Below are 12,324 nucleotides of genomic sequence, written 5' to 3' on the forward strand. Positions count from 1 at the left end.
TCTTCCCCTGGCCATGAAATCGGCTAGTCGCATGACACCCCGCCCCATGGCCGTACCATGAAGTTTCCAAGCCTCGCCCACCCATGGCAGTATTAACGCCTGGTTAAAAGGCTCTTTGGGGAAAGGCGCTTTGAAAAAGAGCCACTCTCGAGTCCTTGTCGCCTTTGAATATCTTTGGGTAACTCACAATGTCGTATTGCCCAAAGGAGGGGCCACAGGACACACCAAGGACGCTCCATAGGAGGGCGGAGCTAGTATCCTTTAGCCAAACGCATAAAGTCCAAGAACCAACAACACACCATCTTGACGAGGTCTTCGCCGACCGAAACATGGTCTTCCAGCTTTCATTTGTTTGTCTTCTCACCTCAGACCTGTCTCCGTAAGTTACCTGTCACTTCCTGTGTTTTCTTTGCTCCCCCTTTTCATCCTTTGCTTTTAGTGCTGAATCTCAAACAGTCGTGCCACTTCCCAACGCTTCCCCGATACTATCCTAATGCTTGTAAATTCGGGGAATTTCGCTTGCCGTCTATAATCATTGGTAGATGACATTCATTGGCACTACCTTCCCGTTGGCAACGCTCTTATCCGAAGCCACTGCTCTTGAGGATGCTGAACACTGAGCGCTGAACACCGAATTTACGGATTGGCTTCCTTACAGAAATTGCCGCTTCTCCTACTGGTTCACACTTTAGTCGGGAGTGGTGCTAATTAAGCATCCCTGAACCCTGTCAACATTGTTTCATTCGCTGCACTAAATGCTGCAGAATCGACTTCTTACAGGGTACTTGGACTCCATACCTGTGCTCCCCCCGTGCGGCTGATTGTCGCTGCAAAAGGCAAAACGGCTCCTGGGTGAGAGAGCCTCCTTTTGAGCTCCCAGGTACGTGAAGTCGTAACCAGTGAGGAAGAAAAAGATGGTCCCTACGGATTTCAAGCTCTGCGATTATAACTCCTTCGCTCATGATGTAGACAAAGGCGACCTACCGACTGTTTGGTTACTGCTCGGTAATTTGATTGCCGGGCGGGACAAGATTAGGGTGACGTCCGTTGCGACGGCGAACAAGGATATGTCTTTTGATCCTCTTGCAGCACCAACAGCTTGACACCATTACCACTGGGATGAGAGAGAGTTGCGCAAGGCTTTACGTCACGTCTGCAGCTACTTCTACTCCGCAATCTGCATTACTGCAAGTCCGCATATCATGAACTGTCAAGTGATGCCATTTCAATTGCTAGTCTTGGCTCACTAGCCCGCAAACCGAGTAGCCAGCCTCTGTGCAGTGCAGAAGTACGCGGAGAGCAATATGGTGTTGTGGTCAGTCCGTTGAAGCTCATTCTACTGGCACACAATCCCCGTCCAATGAACCGAGAAAATCCTACTGGTAGAAAGCAAGGGCCAGCCTACATCAGGGGCTTCGGTGAGTCGGAATGCCACGTCGCCCGTACTTGCATGCGGCAACATGACTTGACTTTCAAGGCTACGTTTGTATGGCAGACTAAATACATGCTCATCAAAACGGACACGGCAAGGAGGAAGCTCCCCTAGCCTTCACCTCGGTCGTGGGCTCCTACGAGCAATCCCATCACTCTCTTGGGCATCTTAGGGGCGGTCCGGTCTACAGTTCACACGCTAGTGGAACGCAGATCACATTTACTTGGACGATTCGGTGTCCCCATGTCACGAGCGATACGCCCAGATTCAACCTTGCAGGCTTTGCAAGGAAGAGACGAGTCCAAGTTCCACCTGCAACTCCCCTTCATCCCCTGTCGTTCTAGACATCTGCACGGCGCGCCACTAGTCGTTAGCGCCTCTCGGTGAACCAAACTGTCGGGTCGAAGGAGTAGGGGTGCGAAATTGCGGTAAATGCCACGGGAATCCTCCGCTCGTACGTTTGGAATCGTGCGCACAGAGAATCCTTTGGACAGCACAGCCACCGGACGAGTACCTCCGTGGTTTGGGAGGCATCATACAAGGTATTATCAAGCCAATTCCTCGCGAGCCCTTCTTTATGCGGCATCACTTGCTCTGCTCCGTGTTCTTGGAAGGGATTTGCCAAAAAAACCCAGGCCCCAGGACATGGCCAAGGCGAAGATGGCCTCCCAACCCCGCGCCCCATCCATGTCGAGAGGAATGGTGTGCTGCTCATCTACCCTTACCGAATGGGCTCCCACGCCGTACCGGCCCCCCGAATGTTCAGCCTTTGCAGTTAGGAATGCCGACGCTTCGTAGCCTGAAGCGGGGCCCGTCTCCTGTCTTTCGTTGTTCTCATTGCTCTCCCACCGTAGCCAGGCATTCGGCGGCTCGGCATCGGGCCAAGCGAAGGTATCGGCGACAAGGACGAAAGGATTCGTGACCACCTCGACGCCACACAAACGCGCGGAAGCGGATCCGCGGCAAGCGATCGTTTACTCGAAGCCATTTCATTCGAATGTGCCGTCATCTGCGTGGACTAGACGCTTTCCGGTACCCTCACCCCTTGTCTTGGTAAATGCCTCAACTGGCTTTGCCGCGGCCCCCCAGAAGTTCCTTGTGCTTTTTTGGTTTTAGCATGGCATGGACGTGATCAGCGGAGGTCTGGCTGGAGAGGACTCCCTTCTTCGGGGTGTGAGCCAAATATCTCAATCCGGCAGGACACAATCACGGAGCGGATCGCCCTTTACGATTAACGCCGAGGCGAAAGTCTTGGTCGGCTCACTTCACCTGGGATCATGGGCTTACTACTGCTGCTACCATGATGAGATGATGGCCCCGAGGCTAGGCTTGACGCAGGTGGGTTTACTTTTACACTCTTTCTCTCGTTCATTTCCACGTGCATCTGTCGAACCACCTGGCTTCCGGCAAATGTCATTCTGAAATGTATTTTCTGCTTTGAGAGTGTACATACATATCTGCAGTGCATACTGTGCGCCTGTCCCCGTCGTTCTTTTCAACGTTGAAAGAGGTTCAAAGGAAATAGAAAGGGGGAAAAAAGAACAGCCAAACCTCGGCCTAAGCAGGAAAATAACTGCGGCCAACCATTCTGTAAAACCTTCTTCAACCTCTTCCTGGCAACCAACTACTCCGTGATTCTGATTTTTCCCCTTTTATTTTTTTATTGATGTTTTTTGGAGAACTTTTTGTATAGCAAAGAAAAATGCAAATGACGGAAAGGAAAAGTCGTGAGCAAAAGCTAAATTAAAGCAGACATGTAGGTATAATGCCATGATGGCGCAAAGCAGCACTGGTAAGCCAATTTTCTCTTCTGTGGACTCACTACCATTCGTATTCGCCAGTTGCTTTGTTGAAAACGTACTCCTTGCCGTTGACGGTAAGGACGCCGTCCTTGAGGGTGCACTTCCTGTTTATAGAGTTAGCACAGGTCAAATGTGTAATTTCTATCTTGGTATTCGAGCCTTGAGCTCGCGGGTTCGCACTCACCACTTGTTCTTGACCCTTTGGACCTTGTCGTACATGCAAAGCATAATGTGGCCGAGGCCTTCGTCATCAACCTCATCATCATCTCGATCCTCATCGGGGTCATCCAGATCGGAATTGATGGCGTCCTCGTCAATATCCTCGTCATCGTCTCCGCCATCATAAGCGGCCACGCCAGCGGGAGCCTTTCCTTTGCTCCTCAGCTTCTTGGCACTTGACTTGGGTTGGTTCTTTGTGGCCTCTTTTAGAGACAGCATCAAACCGCCCCCCTCCATGCTCTTGGCCTTGGCGGCGATTTGGTCGTGGAGGATACGATCAATGTCGACTCTTCCGAGTTCCTCTGGGTTGCCGTTGACTCCATTTCTCAGGAGAACGCCTTCAAAGGTCTCTTCATCATCATCGGAATCTTCCATCATGTCATCGCCTGCACCGTCAACCTGAGCGTTGCCCATCGACTGTTCCGATGGATGAGGCATCTGCTGCGGCTGCTGTGGTAGGACGGGTGCCCCTTGGCCCGGTTGTTGTCCTTGAGGCTGTTGGCCCATACGGTCCTGTATGGCATTTATAGAGCCTGCCGCTCTCATTCCATATTGAGCTTGAAGTTGCTGAGCGGCTCTGTTGGCGGCAACGCTGTTCTTGTTTTCCATACCATTATAGTTCTGGTACAGGCCGGGCTGCTGGGCGCCCGGCTCCTGCTTGATGCCCGGTTCTGGCTTCACATAAGACTCTTGCTTGATGCCGTTTTGTGGCAAACCACCAGGAGGGCTCGCCGTCGGCAATGACAGCGGCGTTGAAAACTGAGCTTGTGTCTGAACAGGCGTGGCTGTATTGGGAGCCGGAGCAGACGCAGCCGGTGGGGCGGGCTCTGGCTTAGGGTCCCACGGGAACCGAGCCACGTCGAGCTGAGACAGCTTTTGTTGCCATCCCTGATGAGAATGAGTCAGTATGCTTGTCTTATTCAAGAAAGGAAGAAAAAGAGCCAGTAAATGATGGGGCGAGAAAGGCAGCGAGAGGACGGCATCTACAGTGTGTGCCAATGAGTGTTGAGCAATGACTTGGGTCACACGTGATAATGAGGAACGGAGAACGGAGGAGGTGGCTATCAGTGGTCCAATCAGGCAGCGCCGCCCATCTCCTGCCTGCCTGGAGGAGTCACTGGACTTGGAGAATTTGGCATGGCCAGGGGGGGCGCCTTTGGACTTAAAAAGGGCCCCAAATAGTGCTGTGTCGCCCCCCGATCCCCCGAAACCCAACCCGCCACTGCTCTCCACCCCAGATTTCTTGCTTCCCCTCTCAGGCAGTCGCGCGCAAAGCATCTCGCTATTGCACGCGCAGAGGTTGATGGCGGCTTTTTTTTGTTCTCTCGTTGGGCATAATGTCGAGAATTTTCGCTTGGAATCGAGCATGTATCGTAACGATTCGGACGGGTTCCGGCGGAAGGGCTGATGAAGAGGGATGCAGAGAGAATATGGATGACTTACCAATCGCAGCTCCTCCAGGACGGCTTCCTCAACACCGCTCTCTTCGAAGTCGACTCGCGAGCTGTTGATCACCTCTTCGATGATCGTCTGGTAGACGTTTCCCACAGCTTGGTTCGACATGATGGCAGCACCGCTCGGCCTACACCGACGTCGCTTGGTTGATGCAGCGTGCGATGTCGCAACGGAAGTCCTTCTGGAATCTCCGTTCGCAGCGTTTCAGCTTCAAAAGGCCCAGGAAAGTCACACTGTAGCCCGATGGCACTGAATCTTCAGAGCCCGACGACCGAAGGAAAAAAAGATAAAATACTTTTTATGCTCTTGTTTTCAGCGGCGCGGATTTGGTTCTCTCTTTTTTTCTCTCCCCTTGGGCTGGCCAAACAGCGTGCAGCCTATCGCTAGGCGGGCGTGTGTAGGCGTACAACAAGTCGGTGGGTAACCGCTCTGGCGGCCAAGGCACTGGATTGGTACCCCGTTGCCGTCGCTGCAGCTGCGGCTTCGGCAGAGGATATAAAAAAGGACAGAGCCTGCTGTGCAGCACAGGCGAGGTGATCCCCAACTGAGCAATTCTTATTCGTAGTTTTGAATGCGCGCTCAGGCGTTGCAGCGTAGATGGGCGGGTTGGCGTCGGTCCAGCTGCAAGGTATGCAATGGTTAGAGTTGGCAGCGCTGGGTAGATTTCCACTTCTAGAGGGCTCTTCTGCTTAGTCATGCGCGCTGAGAGCGTTGCCGGTTCCGCCCACTCAGTCACTACCAGCGGCTAGCAGGCGGCAGCGTTGAACTTTAACTCCAGGCAGCGGAGAATCACAATTGTCAGTCCCCTTGAGCAGTTAACGTAACGTAACCTCATATCTAAGTTCATCTTAATATCAATATCACTTATATACAAGCACTATAACTGTCATGGAGAATTACGGGAATGCCTCAACAAATTTTCATTGAGCGTTACATAATCTACCTAAGCAATTGAAACCTCCAAAAACATCAAACCAAGTTGCAATTTTGTCCCCCAAACACCGGCCTTCCCATAGAAATCAATATCCTTCTAAACTATTATGCAGCAGCTAACTGTTACATGAAGTTTTATACCAAATTTTCTGTCTCTCTTTTTTTTTTTTCCTTTTTGTGTTTTCTTGTTTGTCTCAGACATTCCAATCATAACTCGTGTTCAGATCCGACCCATTTCCCGTTTGTTGACCCGTGGAGAAGCACTTTCGTACCACGTGCTCTATGAATCGCAGACGGCTATCCCCAACGCCATTTCGAAAGCAGAAGCTCCATTAAAACAAGATAGATACCGGTGTGAGGGTGTGTATACCTGCCTACCCTGAGGTTCGTTGAGCGGCAGCGTCAAGGAGCCGCCATTTATCGAATGGTCATGTGCTTGACCACGTCGGCCTTTCCAGAAGCGCCTGAGCCAGCAGCACCTGCAGCGGCACCGGCCTTCTTCTCAAAGATCTTCCAGAACTTCAAGCTTTCATCGGCGGCGGCAGTAGCCAGCATCTGGCCATCAGGGCTGAGACAGCTGTGGAGGACACGGCTCTCGTGAGCAGGGATCTCGACGTTGCGGACCAGGGTAGGGTAGCTCCAGACGCTCAGAGAGTTGTCTGGGAAACCGCTAGAGCTCACAATCTCGCGGTAGTGGGGGCTCCATCGTAGGGAGGTGACTTGAGAGCCAGTATCGATGCTGTTGACGCGCGCACCCGTGGTTGAGTTCCAAAAGTGAATGTGGCGATCATAGGAGCCACCGCCGGTAGCGAGCAGGTTTGCGTTCCAGGGGCACCATGCGAGAGCCTTGACGGCTGCCTTGTGGTTGGTCTTGGTGAACTTGGGCACGGACAGAGAGCGAGCATCCCAGATGGAGACCAAGTTGTCGTTGCCGCCAGTGGCAAGCTGAGCGCCATCCGAGCGCCATTCGAGTCCGCAGACCTCAGAAGTGTGTGAAACCAGCTCTGCGACCTTGTGCTCAGCAATTCGGACATCGTGGTTGAAAACGAGACCACTTCGGGCACCGGTGGAGAGCGTGTGCTTGTTCCAACCCATGACACTAACACGAGTATCATGTCCAAACATGCTTCGGATCTTTTGGCTTTCGGCCACGTCCCAGATTTGAACCTCGCCAGTGCCGAGGCCAACGCCGACATAAGCTCCGTCTTCAGACCACTTGACACTGCTGATATATGTATCGGGGGTGGTCTCTAAGAGGCAGCTGACGCTACCTTCATCGGCGGACCAGACATAGACGCTGCGCTCCAGACCGATGGCGACTTGGTTACCAGAGCTCCAGTCCAATAGGTTGAGATAATAGTCATCAATCAGGCCAGGAGCGTCCAAAACACGCTCGGGAGCGGTAGCAATACGTCGGCGCGTCTGGGCGGAGCTAGAACCGGTAATCTTCAACGGCCTGTTGTACTGCTGGCGAAGATCAATTGGCTTTGATGATTCTGGCGCAGCGGGCTTGAATTCTAGGATGCGCGTCTTGAGACTCACACCACAGGCATTGGCGAGTGAATCTTGATAGGCGACGGTGTTTGGGGAGGGGCGAGAATAGCTTTCGTCGGCATCATCATCGAGGATGCTCAAACCTTCTAGGGCAGAAGCTGGGTCTTCCTCCGGGACTTCGGGTGCTGCTGGTCTCTCTGAGACGCTTGGTGGAGATCGCTTTCTCTTCTTCCTCTCGGGACCACTAATCTTGCTTGAGCCTGTGTTGGCGATTGCAGAGCTGGCAGCCCGGTTGGGGATGAACCGATCACCGCCATGGTTGGTTGTCGTCTTGGATGCCTTCTGTCGGAGTGAACCCTTCTTTGATTTGGAGGGGCTCAGAGCAAGGCCAGTTCCAGTAAGTGCGTAATCAGAGACCCCGAGTGCAAGAGTTTTGCGGGGTGAGTGGACCACACGAGCGATGTTGAACTTGGGCGAATTCTGATGAGGTTCTGATTGCTCACGCTGAGAGCCAGTAGAAGATGATGAGGTTCGTCCATAATGAGCCATCAGATTTCCGCTATAGGTGTGTTTGGGGGCTCCTTTGGCATCTTTGCCAGAGTAGTCCTCAGGAGCGAAAGGTGAGGAGTTTAGGTTGATAGAGTTGCGTGGTGAAGGCGTCAGAGGCACTCTTCCGCCGACCTTCAGCGAGGGTACGAGCCCTTTCTGATTGTTCACAGGAGTTGATACTGCTGCAGTAGCCATGATGTTTGATATTCGATATCAAGTGTAGTCAAATGTACGTGAGGTTTGGGTGAGGAGCGGTGCAGAAGACGGTGAACAAGGATGGCGTATTTTATTTACTTTTAACTATAGGTCCTTAGCGTCGTTGGCCAGGCAACAGGTGGCCATAACCCCTGCGCCAGGTAACCGCCACAGCGGTAGCCGCATTGGGAAAGGCGCGGCGCGGCTAGCGGGCGGAAAAAATTCAACGGTACGTACCCAGTCGGTGTGGGATTGACAGCCTTTGTCTCGCTGCTCCGCAAATTTGCGACCCTCATCTCACATGCGCCGTCCAGACGCAACATCGTCGAATCCACTGCACGTTGGCGTGTGCGTTATCGCATCACTCGTTATCCGCTGTCCTTCCTTTGCATCTGCACCGGTCGTTCATCGATTTGCGTCGGTTCGAGGTCACGCCTGACATGGTTTTGTGGCTGTGAAGAAACATCATGGCGCAACCATCGACCCCCGGCCCAGCATCGAATTTTGTTAGCATCTTTGGCCAAACCCAAACCCTGGCACCCCATGCTGGTGGGACGCAGTCCGGTATGGCCAGCCAAACTTCATCAGACGCCATGAGTGCCGTTGAGACGCCAGCCTCGGCTTCTTCCTCCAACAATACCTACATCATGCCAAACTCTCCTCTCAAGGCCCGCCCCCTGGTTGATGGGTACCGCCCCAAAGTCACACGCACGCTGGGACAGAGGCCTGCGTGCCTCGTCAATGCGTCCGTGACCTATTGCGGGAACAACCAGATCTATGCTTTCGGTGGCTTTGACCAGTACACTGACGAAGTATACAATCATGTCTTGCGACTGGACTTGGCGAGCCATCAATGGAGTTTGGTGGACAACTATGGGGATATTCCCGGGGTGCGCATGGGTAAGTATAATTCAATAGACCTCGTGGTTGTTGCATCACCAACTTGACAAACACTAACCGGTACTTCCATATAGGTCACACAGCGACGCTGTACAAAGGCGACAAACTTCTTGTATTCGGCGGCGAGAACGAGCATCGAACCTACCTATCCGATCTTATTATATTCGACTTGAAAACGGCACATTGGACGCAGCCTATGGTGTCGGGCCCGATACCCAAAGGCAGGGCAAGACACGCCGCAGTGCTGCACGAAGATAAACTGTTCATCATTGGTGGCATCACTGGTCAGAACAACTATGTGTTGGACGACATTTGCTATCTCGACCTCAAGACGTTTACTTGGTCCAAGGCGTGGCGCTTTGTTGGCCGTTTTGACCACTCTGCCTACATCTGGGGTGATCGCGTCTGGGTCTTTGGTGGCCTGAGCGAAGACATGGACAAGATTAGTGACTTGTGGTGGCTTGACCTCAAGGGAAGCCCGGAGTTCGACTCTCGACCTCATTTTGGCGTCCTGGATCGCCATTCCGCTGCTCACAGAACCAGCAGCTCTCCAAGGCCGCCTTATACCATGGCGTCCAACCCCGTCGTTGGCGCCTCTGGCTATGCTGCGAATTCCAGGACGGCCCAAGTAAACCCTCCATCATTTCAAGTAAAGTCATACGCACCAATGGCTCCCGGAACCATCTCCGCTCTCAAATTTGTTTCTGGTCCGACTGTTCCATCCCAAGGATCAGGCATCCATTTCCATACCTATTCCTCCGGAACGCTGCTCGATTTTGTGACCCCTGCGGCAACCATTACTCATAGAGAATGCTCCTTGTCTGCCCTGGACCTTAGCACTCTGAGGTGGCAGAAGCTCGCTGACGGCCGCGAAATCTTTAAAACGGGATATAGATGGCACTACTGTACGATGAACGAAGACGGCACCAAGGCGTGGCTCCTGGGCTGTCCAGTTGATCCAGCTGCCACGGATCTAGGGCCAAACGGCTATGAAGAATATCTCAGGTAAGACAAAAACAGCCGGCCTCTGCTCATTCCATCTTTTGTACTGACATGAAGATTGTAGCGACATCATGGAAGTAGACCTTCGACGATATGGCTTCCTGGGCAACAACCTTGCACCAGAAAGCTTGGCCCAATCCAGACCGTCCTTTGCAACCAGGCTTTCCGACCAACCTTCCAAGGGTCTTGGCGCGGATCTGGCGAAACTGTTCAATCAACCACCCGAGTCCGGAAGTGGCACAGATTTCATCATCACAGCTCTTGCCGATGATGCTGACAGCGATGAAACGCTCAGCTCAGGGCTGATTCGAGCCGATGATGCAAACAGAGACGAGGGCTGGCTATCTGCCGATGTTCCAACGTCTATGCCGATTCATGTACACAAGCTTATTTTGCAAGCGCGCTGGCCGCACTTTGCGCGCTTGTACAACGCTCAGATGGCAGAGTTCCACACAAAGAAGATGCACATCCCGGAGCCATACTCGGTTGTCAAGGCGTTCCTCTTGTATCTATACACCGACAACATTCACGGTACCACAGAGACGGACAGTGACGCCACCACGGATCTCTCCGATGTGGCCGGCTTGTTGGTCATGTCTAACATCTACAACATCCCACACCTCCGCCTACTGTGCGTAAACCGCCTAGCCAAGGAACTCGACGTCGAGCACGCCTGCGTCATATGGTACTGCTCGGGACTCGCCAGCGAGGAATGGCTTCGCAAGAGAGCGGCACAGTTCTGCATGACGCACTGGGGACGCATCGTCCGTACCCAGGGTTTCTTGCGACTCCCCCGCAACGCCCTGGTCGAGCTATCGCAGGAGATCGACATGGAAGGCCGAGTGGTTGCCGGCGACGACCTTGAGTGGGGGAGCGTATCGGGCCGGTACAGTGACGGCTCTGGTCATGGCAATCGCAAGGAGAGCATCAGCAGCACGCAGATGCAGATCGTCGAATCCGAAGTCGATGACGACGACGAAGACGTGGAGATATCGTAAAGCGATTAGTGCACACAGTATTCCAGATGATATCTGTCGCGCAGCGCGCGTATGTCGGTTTGGTTTACCCTTGTTCTAGGCCAGATCACCATAAGCATCCGAGAAGGAGTTCCGGAGGAATCTCTATGGAGACGATGCGGATGAACTTTTGCTTGGTTGCCCATCTAGAGATTATGCATGGGGATGGATGTAAAGGCTGTTCTCTTCTCTGTTTCCTGTTTTATGTACATGCGCTCTTTCTTTTCCCTTTTCCTTTTTCCTTTCCTTTCAAAGCATTTCAGGGAGTTGGGTGCTTGACTTGTCTTGTCTTGACGGTATGCTTGTGATGAAGTCATGAGGCGTACTAGGTAGCCAGCTATTCGATCGATGTTCATAGACCAATGAATGATGTACACTTGCTTGCTCTTCATTTTTATGATTCCTTCCCCGTCTTGGCATTGCATCCGCGCCTTGCGCCTTGCTCTAATTATCCGTGACACGCCAAGGATCATCACAAGCGCCTCCATCCCACGCGGCTCAATCAGCCCAAAACTTACTTGCATGGCCGCCCTGTACATGAAACAAAGGAACCTTTGCTTTGCCCATCCCCCCTCAAAGCGGCAAGGATGCGCCCTCGTTCGGAACAGGGACAGCATTCAACCTTATCTCAAACATCAACGTGTAGCATACAAGGATATCCCGGAAAAGGCACGAGACAGCATCAGCATGTAGGTAGGCAAGAAAAGCTGAACATTGAACTCTATGTACCAGACCTTTTTTCCTCTCACACTTTTTAAAGCAAACCACAAAAGCAAACCACAAAAGCAAACCACAAAAGCAGAGCAGAAGAAATAGCTTCCTTTTTCCCCATTGAATTCTCTCTATGACCGTTCCTGTTTAAAGAAAAAGACGAAAACGAGCAAGTAACAAAACGTAACTTTTTATGTATCTCCCATTCCCTTTTGTGTTTTTTGTTCCACCACCCAAGAATTTTCTCCAAAGTCCCTTCCCAAGAAAACCCACAACAGATTGCCATTCCCACTTTTCCATGGCAGGGTAATGAGTGAGGAGAGAGCAGTGTGTAAAAGAAAAAAGTAAAGCAATCCAGCCGTGTAAAACATAAGAGGGTAGTAACGAGAAAAGAAAACCGAAATTCAACGACCATCAAATCAACCGTACCGAGTAAAAAGCAAGCGAGACAATAAAAACACCCAATTTTGCGTCCAATGCATTACCCATTCTCCAAGAAGCATAAAGGACAATAGGGGGGGGCGGCCGCCCCCCCCCCCCCCCGCGCGCGGGAGGGGGGTGGGGGAGGGGTGTTGGTGTGGGGTGGGTGTGTGTGTTTGGTTGGTGGGGGGGTGGA

General features: G+C 52.4%; 5 protein-coding genes across 5 annotated transcripts; 1 reads left to right on the plus strand and 4 right to left on the minus strand.

Moving 5' to 3' along the window:
* Window positions 1-1,477: 1,477 nt before the first annotated feature.
* V8C40DRAFT_230488 (uncharacterized protein) lies at window positions 1,478-2,098 on the minus strand. Its single transcript, XM_083212721.1, has one exon. It carries the CDS (start codon window positions 2,016-2,018, stop codon window positions 1,803-1,805), a length of 216 nt encoding a protein of 71 aa, XP_083079314.1. The 5' UTR covers window positions 2,019-2,098; the 3' UTR covers window positions 1,478-1,802.
* A 745-nt stretch (window positions 2,099-2,843) lies between these two features.
* Window positions 2,844-5,530, minus strand: V8C40DRAFT_230493 (transcription initiation factor IIA large subunit). The gene is made up of 3 exons (XM_083212722.1): window positions 4,897-5,530; window positions 3,419-4,341; window positions 2,844-3,338 (listed from the first exon to the last, which is right to left on the minus strand). The coding sequence occupies exons 1-3, from the start codon at window positions 5,014-5,016 to the stop codon at window positions 3,254-3,256; spliced, it is 1,128 nt and encodes a 375-aa protein (XP_083079315.1). The 5' UTR covers window positions 5,017-5,530; the 3' UTR covers window positions 2,844-3,253.
* Window positions 5,531-5,813: 283 nt separating this feature from the next.
* Window positions 5,814-8,129, minus strand: V8C40DRAFT_230496 (WD40-repeat-containing domain protein). Its single transcript, XM_083212723.1, has one exon. The coding sequence runs from the start codon at window positions 8,077-8,079 to the stop codon at window positions 6,259-6,261; it is 1,821 nt and encodes a 606-aa protein (XP_083079316.1). The 5' UTR covers window positions 8,080-8,129; the 3' UTR covers window positions 5,814-6,258.
* Window positions 8,130-8,377: 248 nt separating this feature from the next.
* V8C40DRAFT_230497 (uncharacterized protein) lies at window positions 8,378-11,384 on the plus strand. The gene is made up of 3 exons (XM_083212724.1): window positions 8,378-8,979; window positions 9,054-9,984; window positions 10,046-11,384. The coding sequence occupies exons 1-3, from the start codon at window positions 8,547-8,549 to the stop codon at window positions 10,977-10,979; spliced, it is 2,298 nt and encodes a 765-aa protein (XP_083079317.1). The 5' UTR covers window positions 8,378-8,546; the 3' UTR covers window positions 10,980-11,384.
* Window positions 11,385-11,685: 301 nt separating this feature from the next.
* Window positions 11,686-12,222, minus strand: V8C40DRAFT_13237 (uncharacterized protein). The gene has a single exon (XM_083211070.1). It carries the CDS (start codon window positions 12,121-12,123, stop codon window positions 11,752-11,754), a length of 372 nt encoding a protein of 123 aa, XP_083079318.1. The 5' UTR covers window positions 12,124-12,222; the 3' UTR covers window positions 11,686-11,751.
* Between the last annotated feature and the right edge of the window lie 102 nt (window positions 12,223-12,324).

Source organism: Trichoderma camerunense, assembly GCF_050948025.1.
Source record: "Trichoderma camerunense strain CBS 138272 chromosome Unknown V8C40scaffold_1, whole genome shotgun sequence".
Taxonomy (NCBI): Eukaryota; Fungi; Ascomycota; class Sordariomycetes; order Hypocreales; family Hypocreaceae; genus Trichoderma; species Trichoderma camerunense.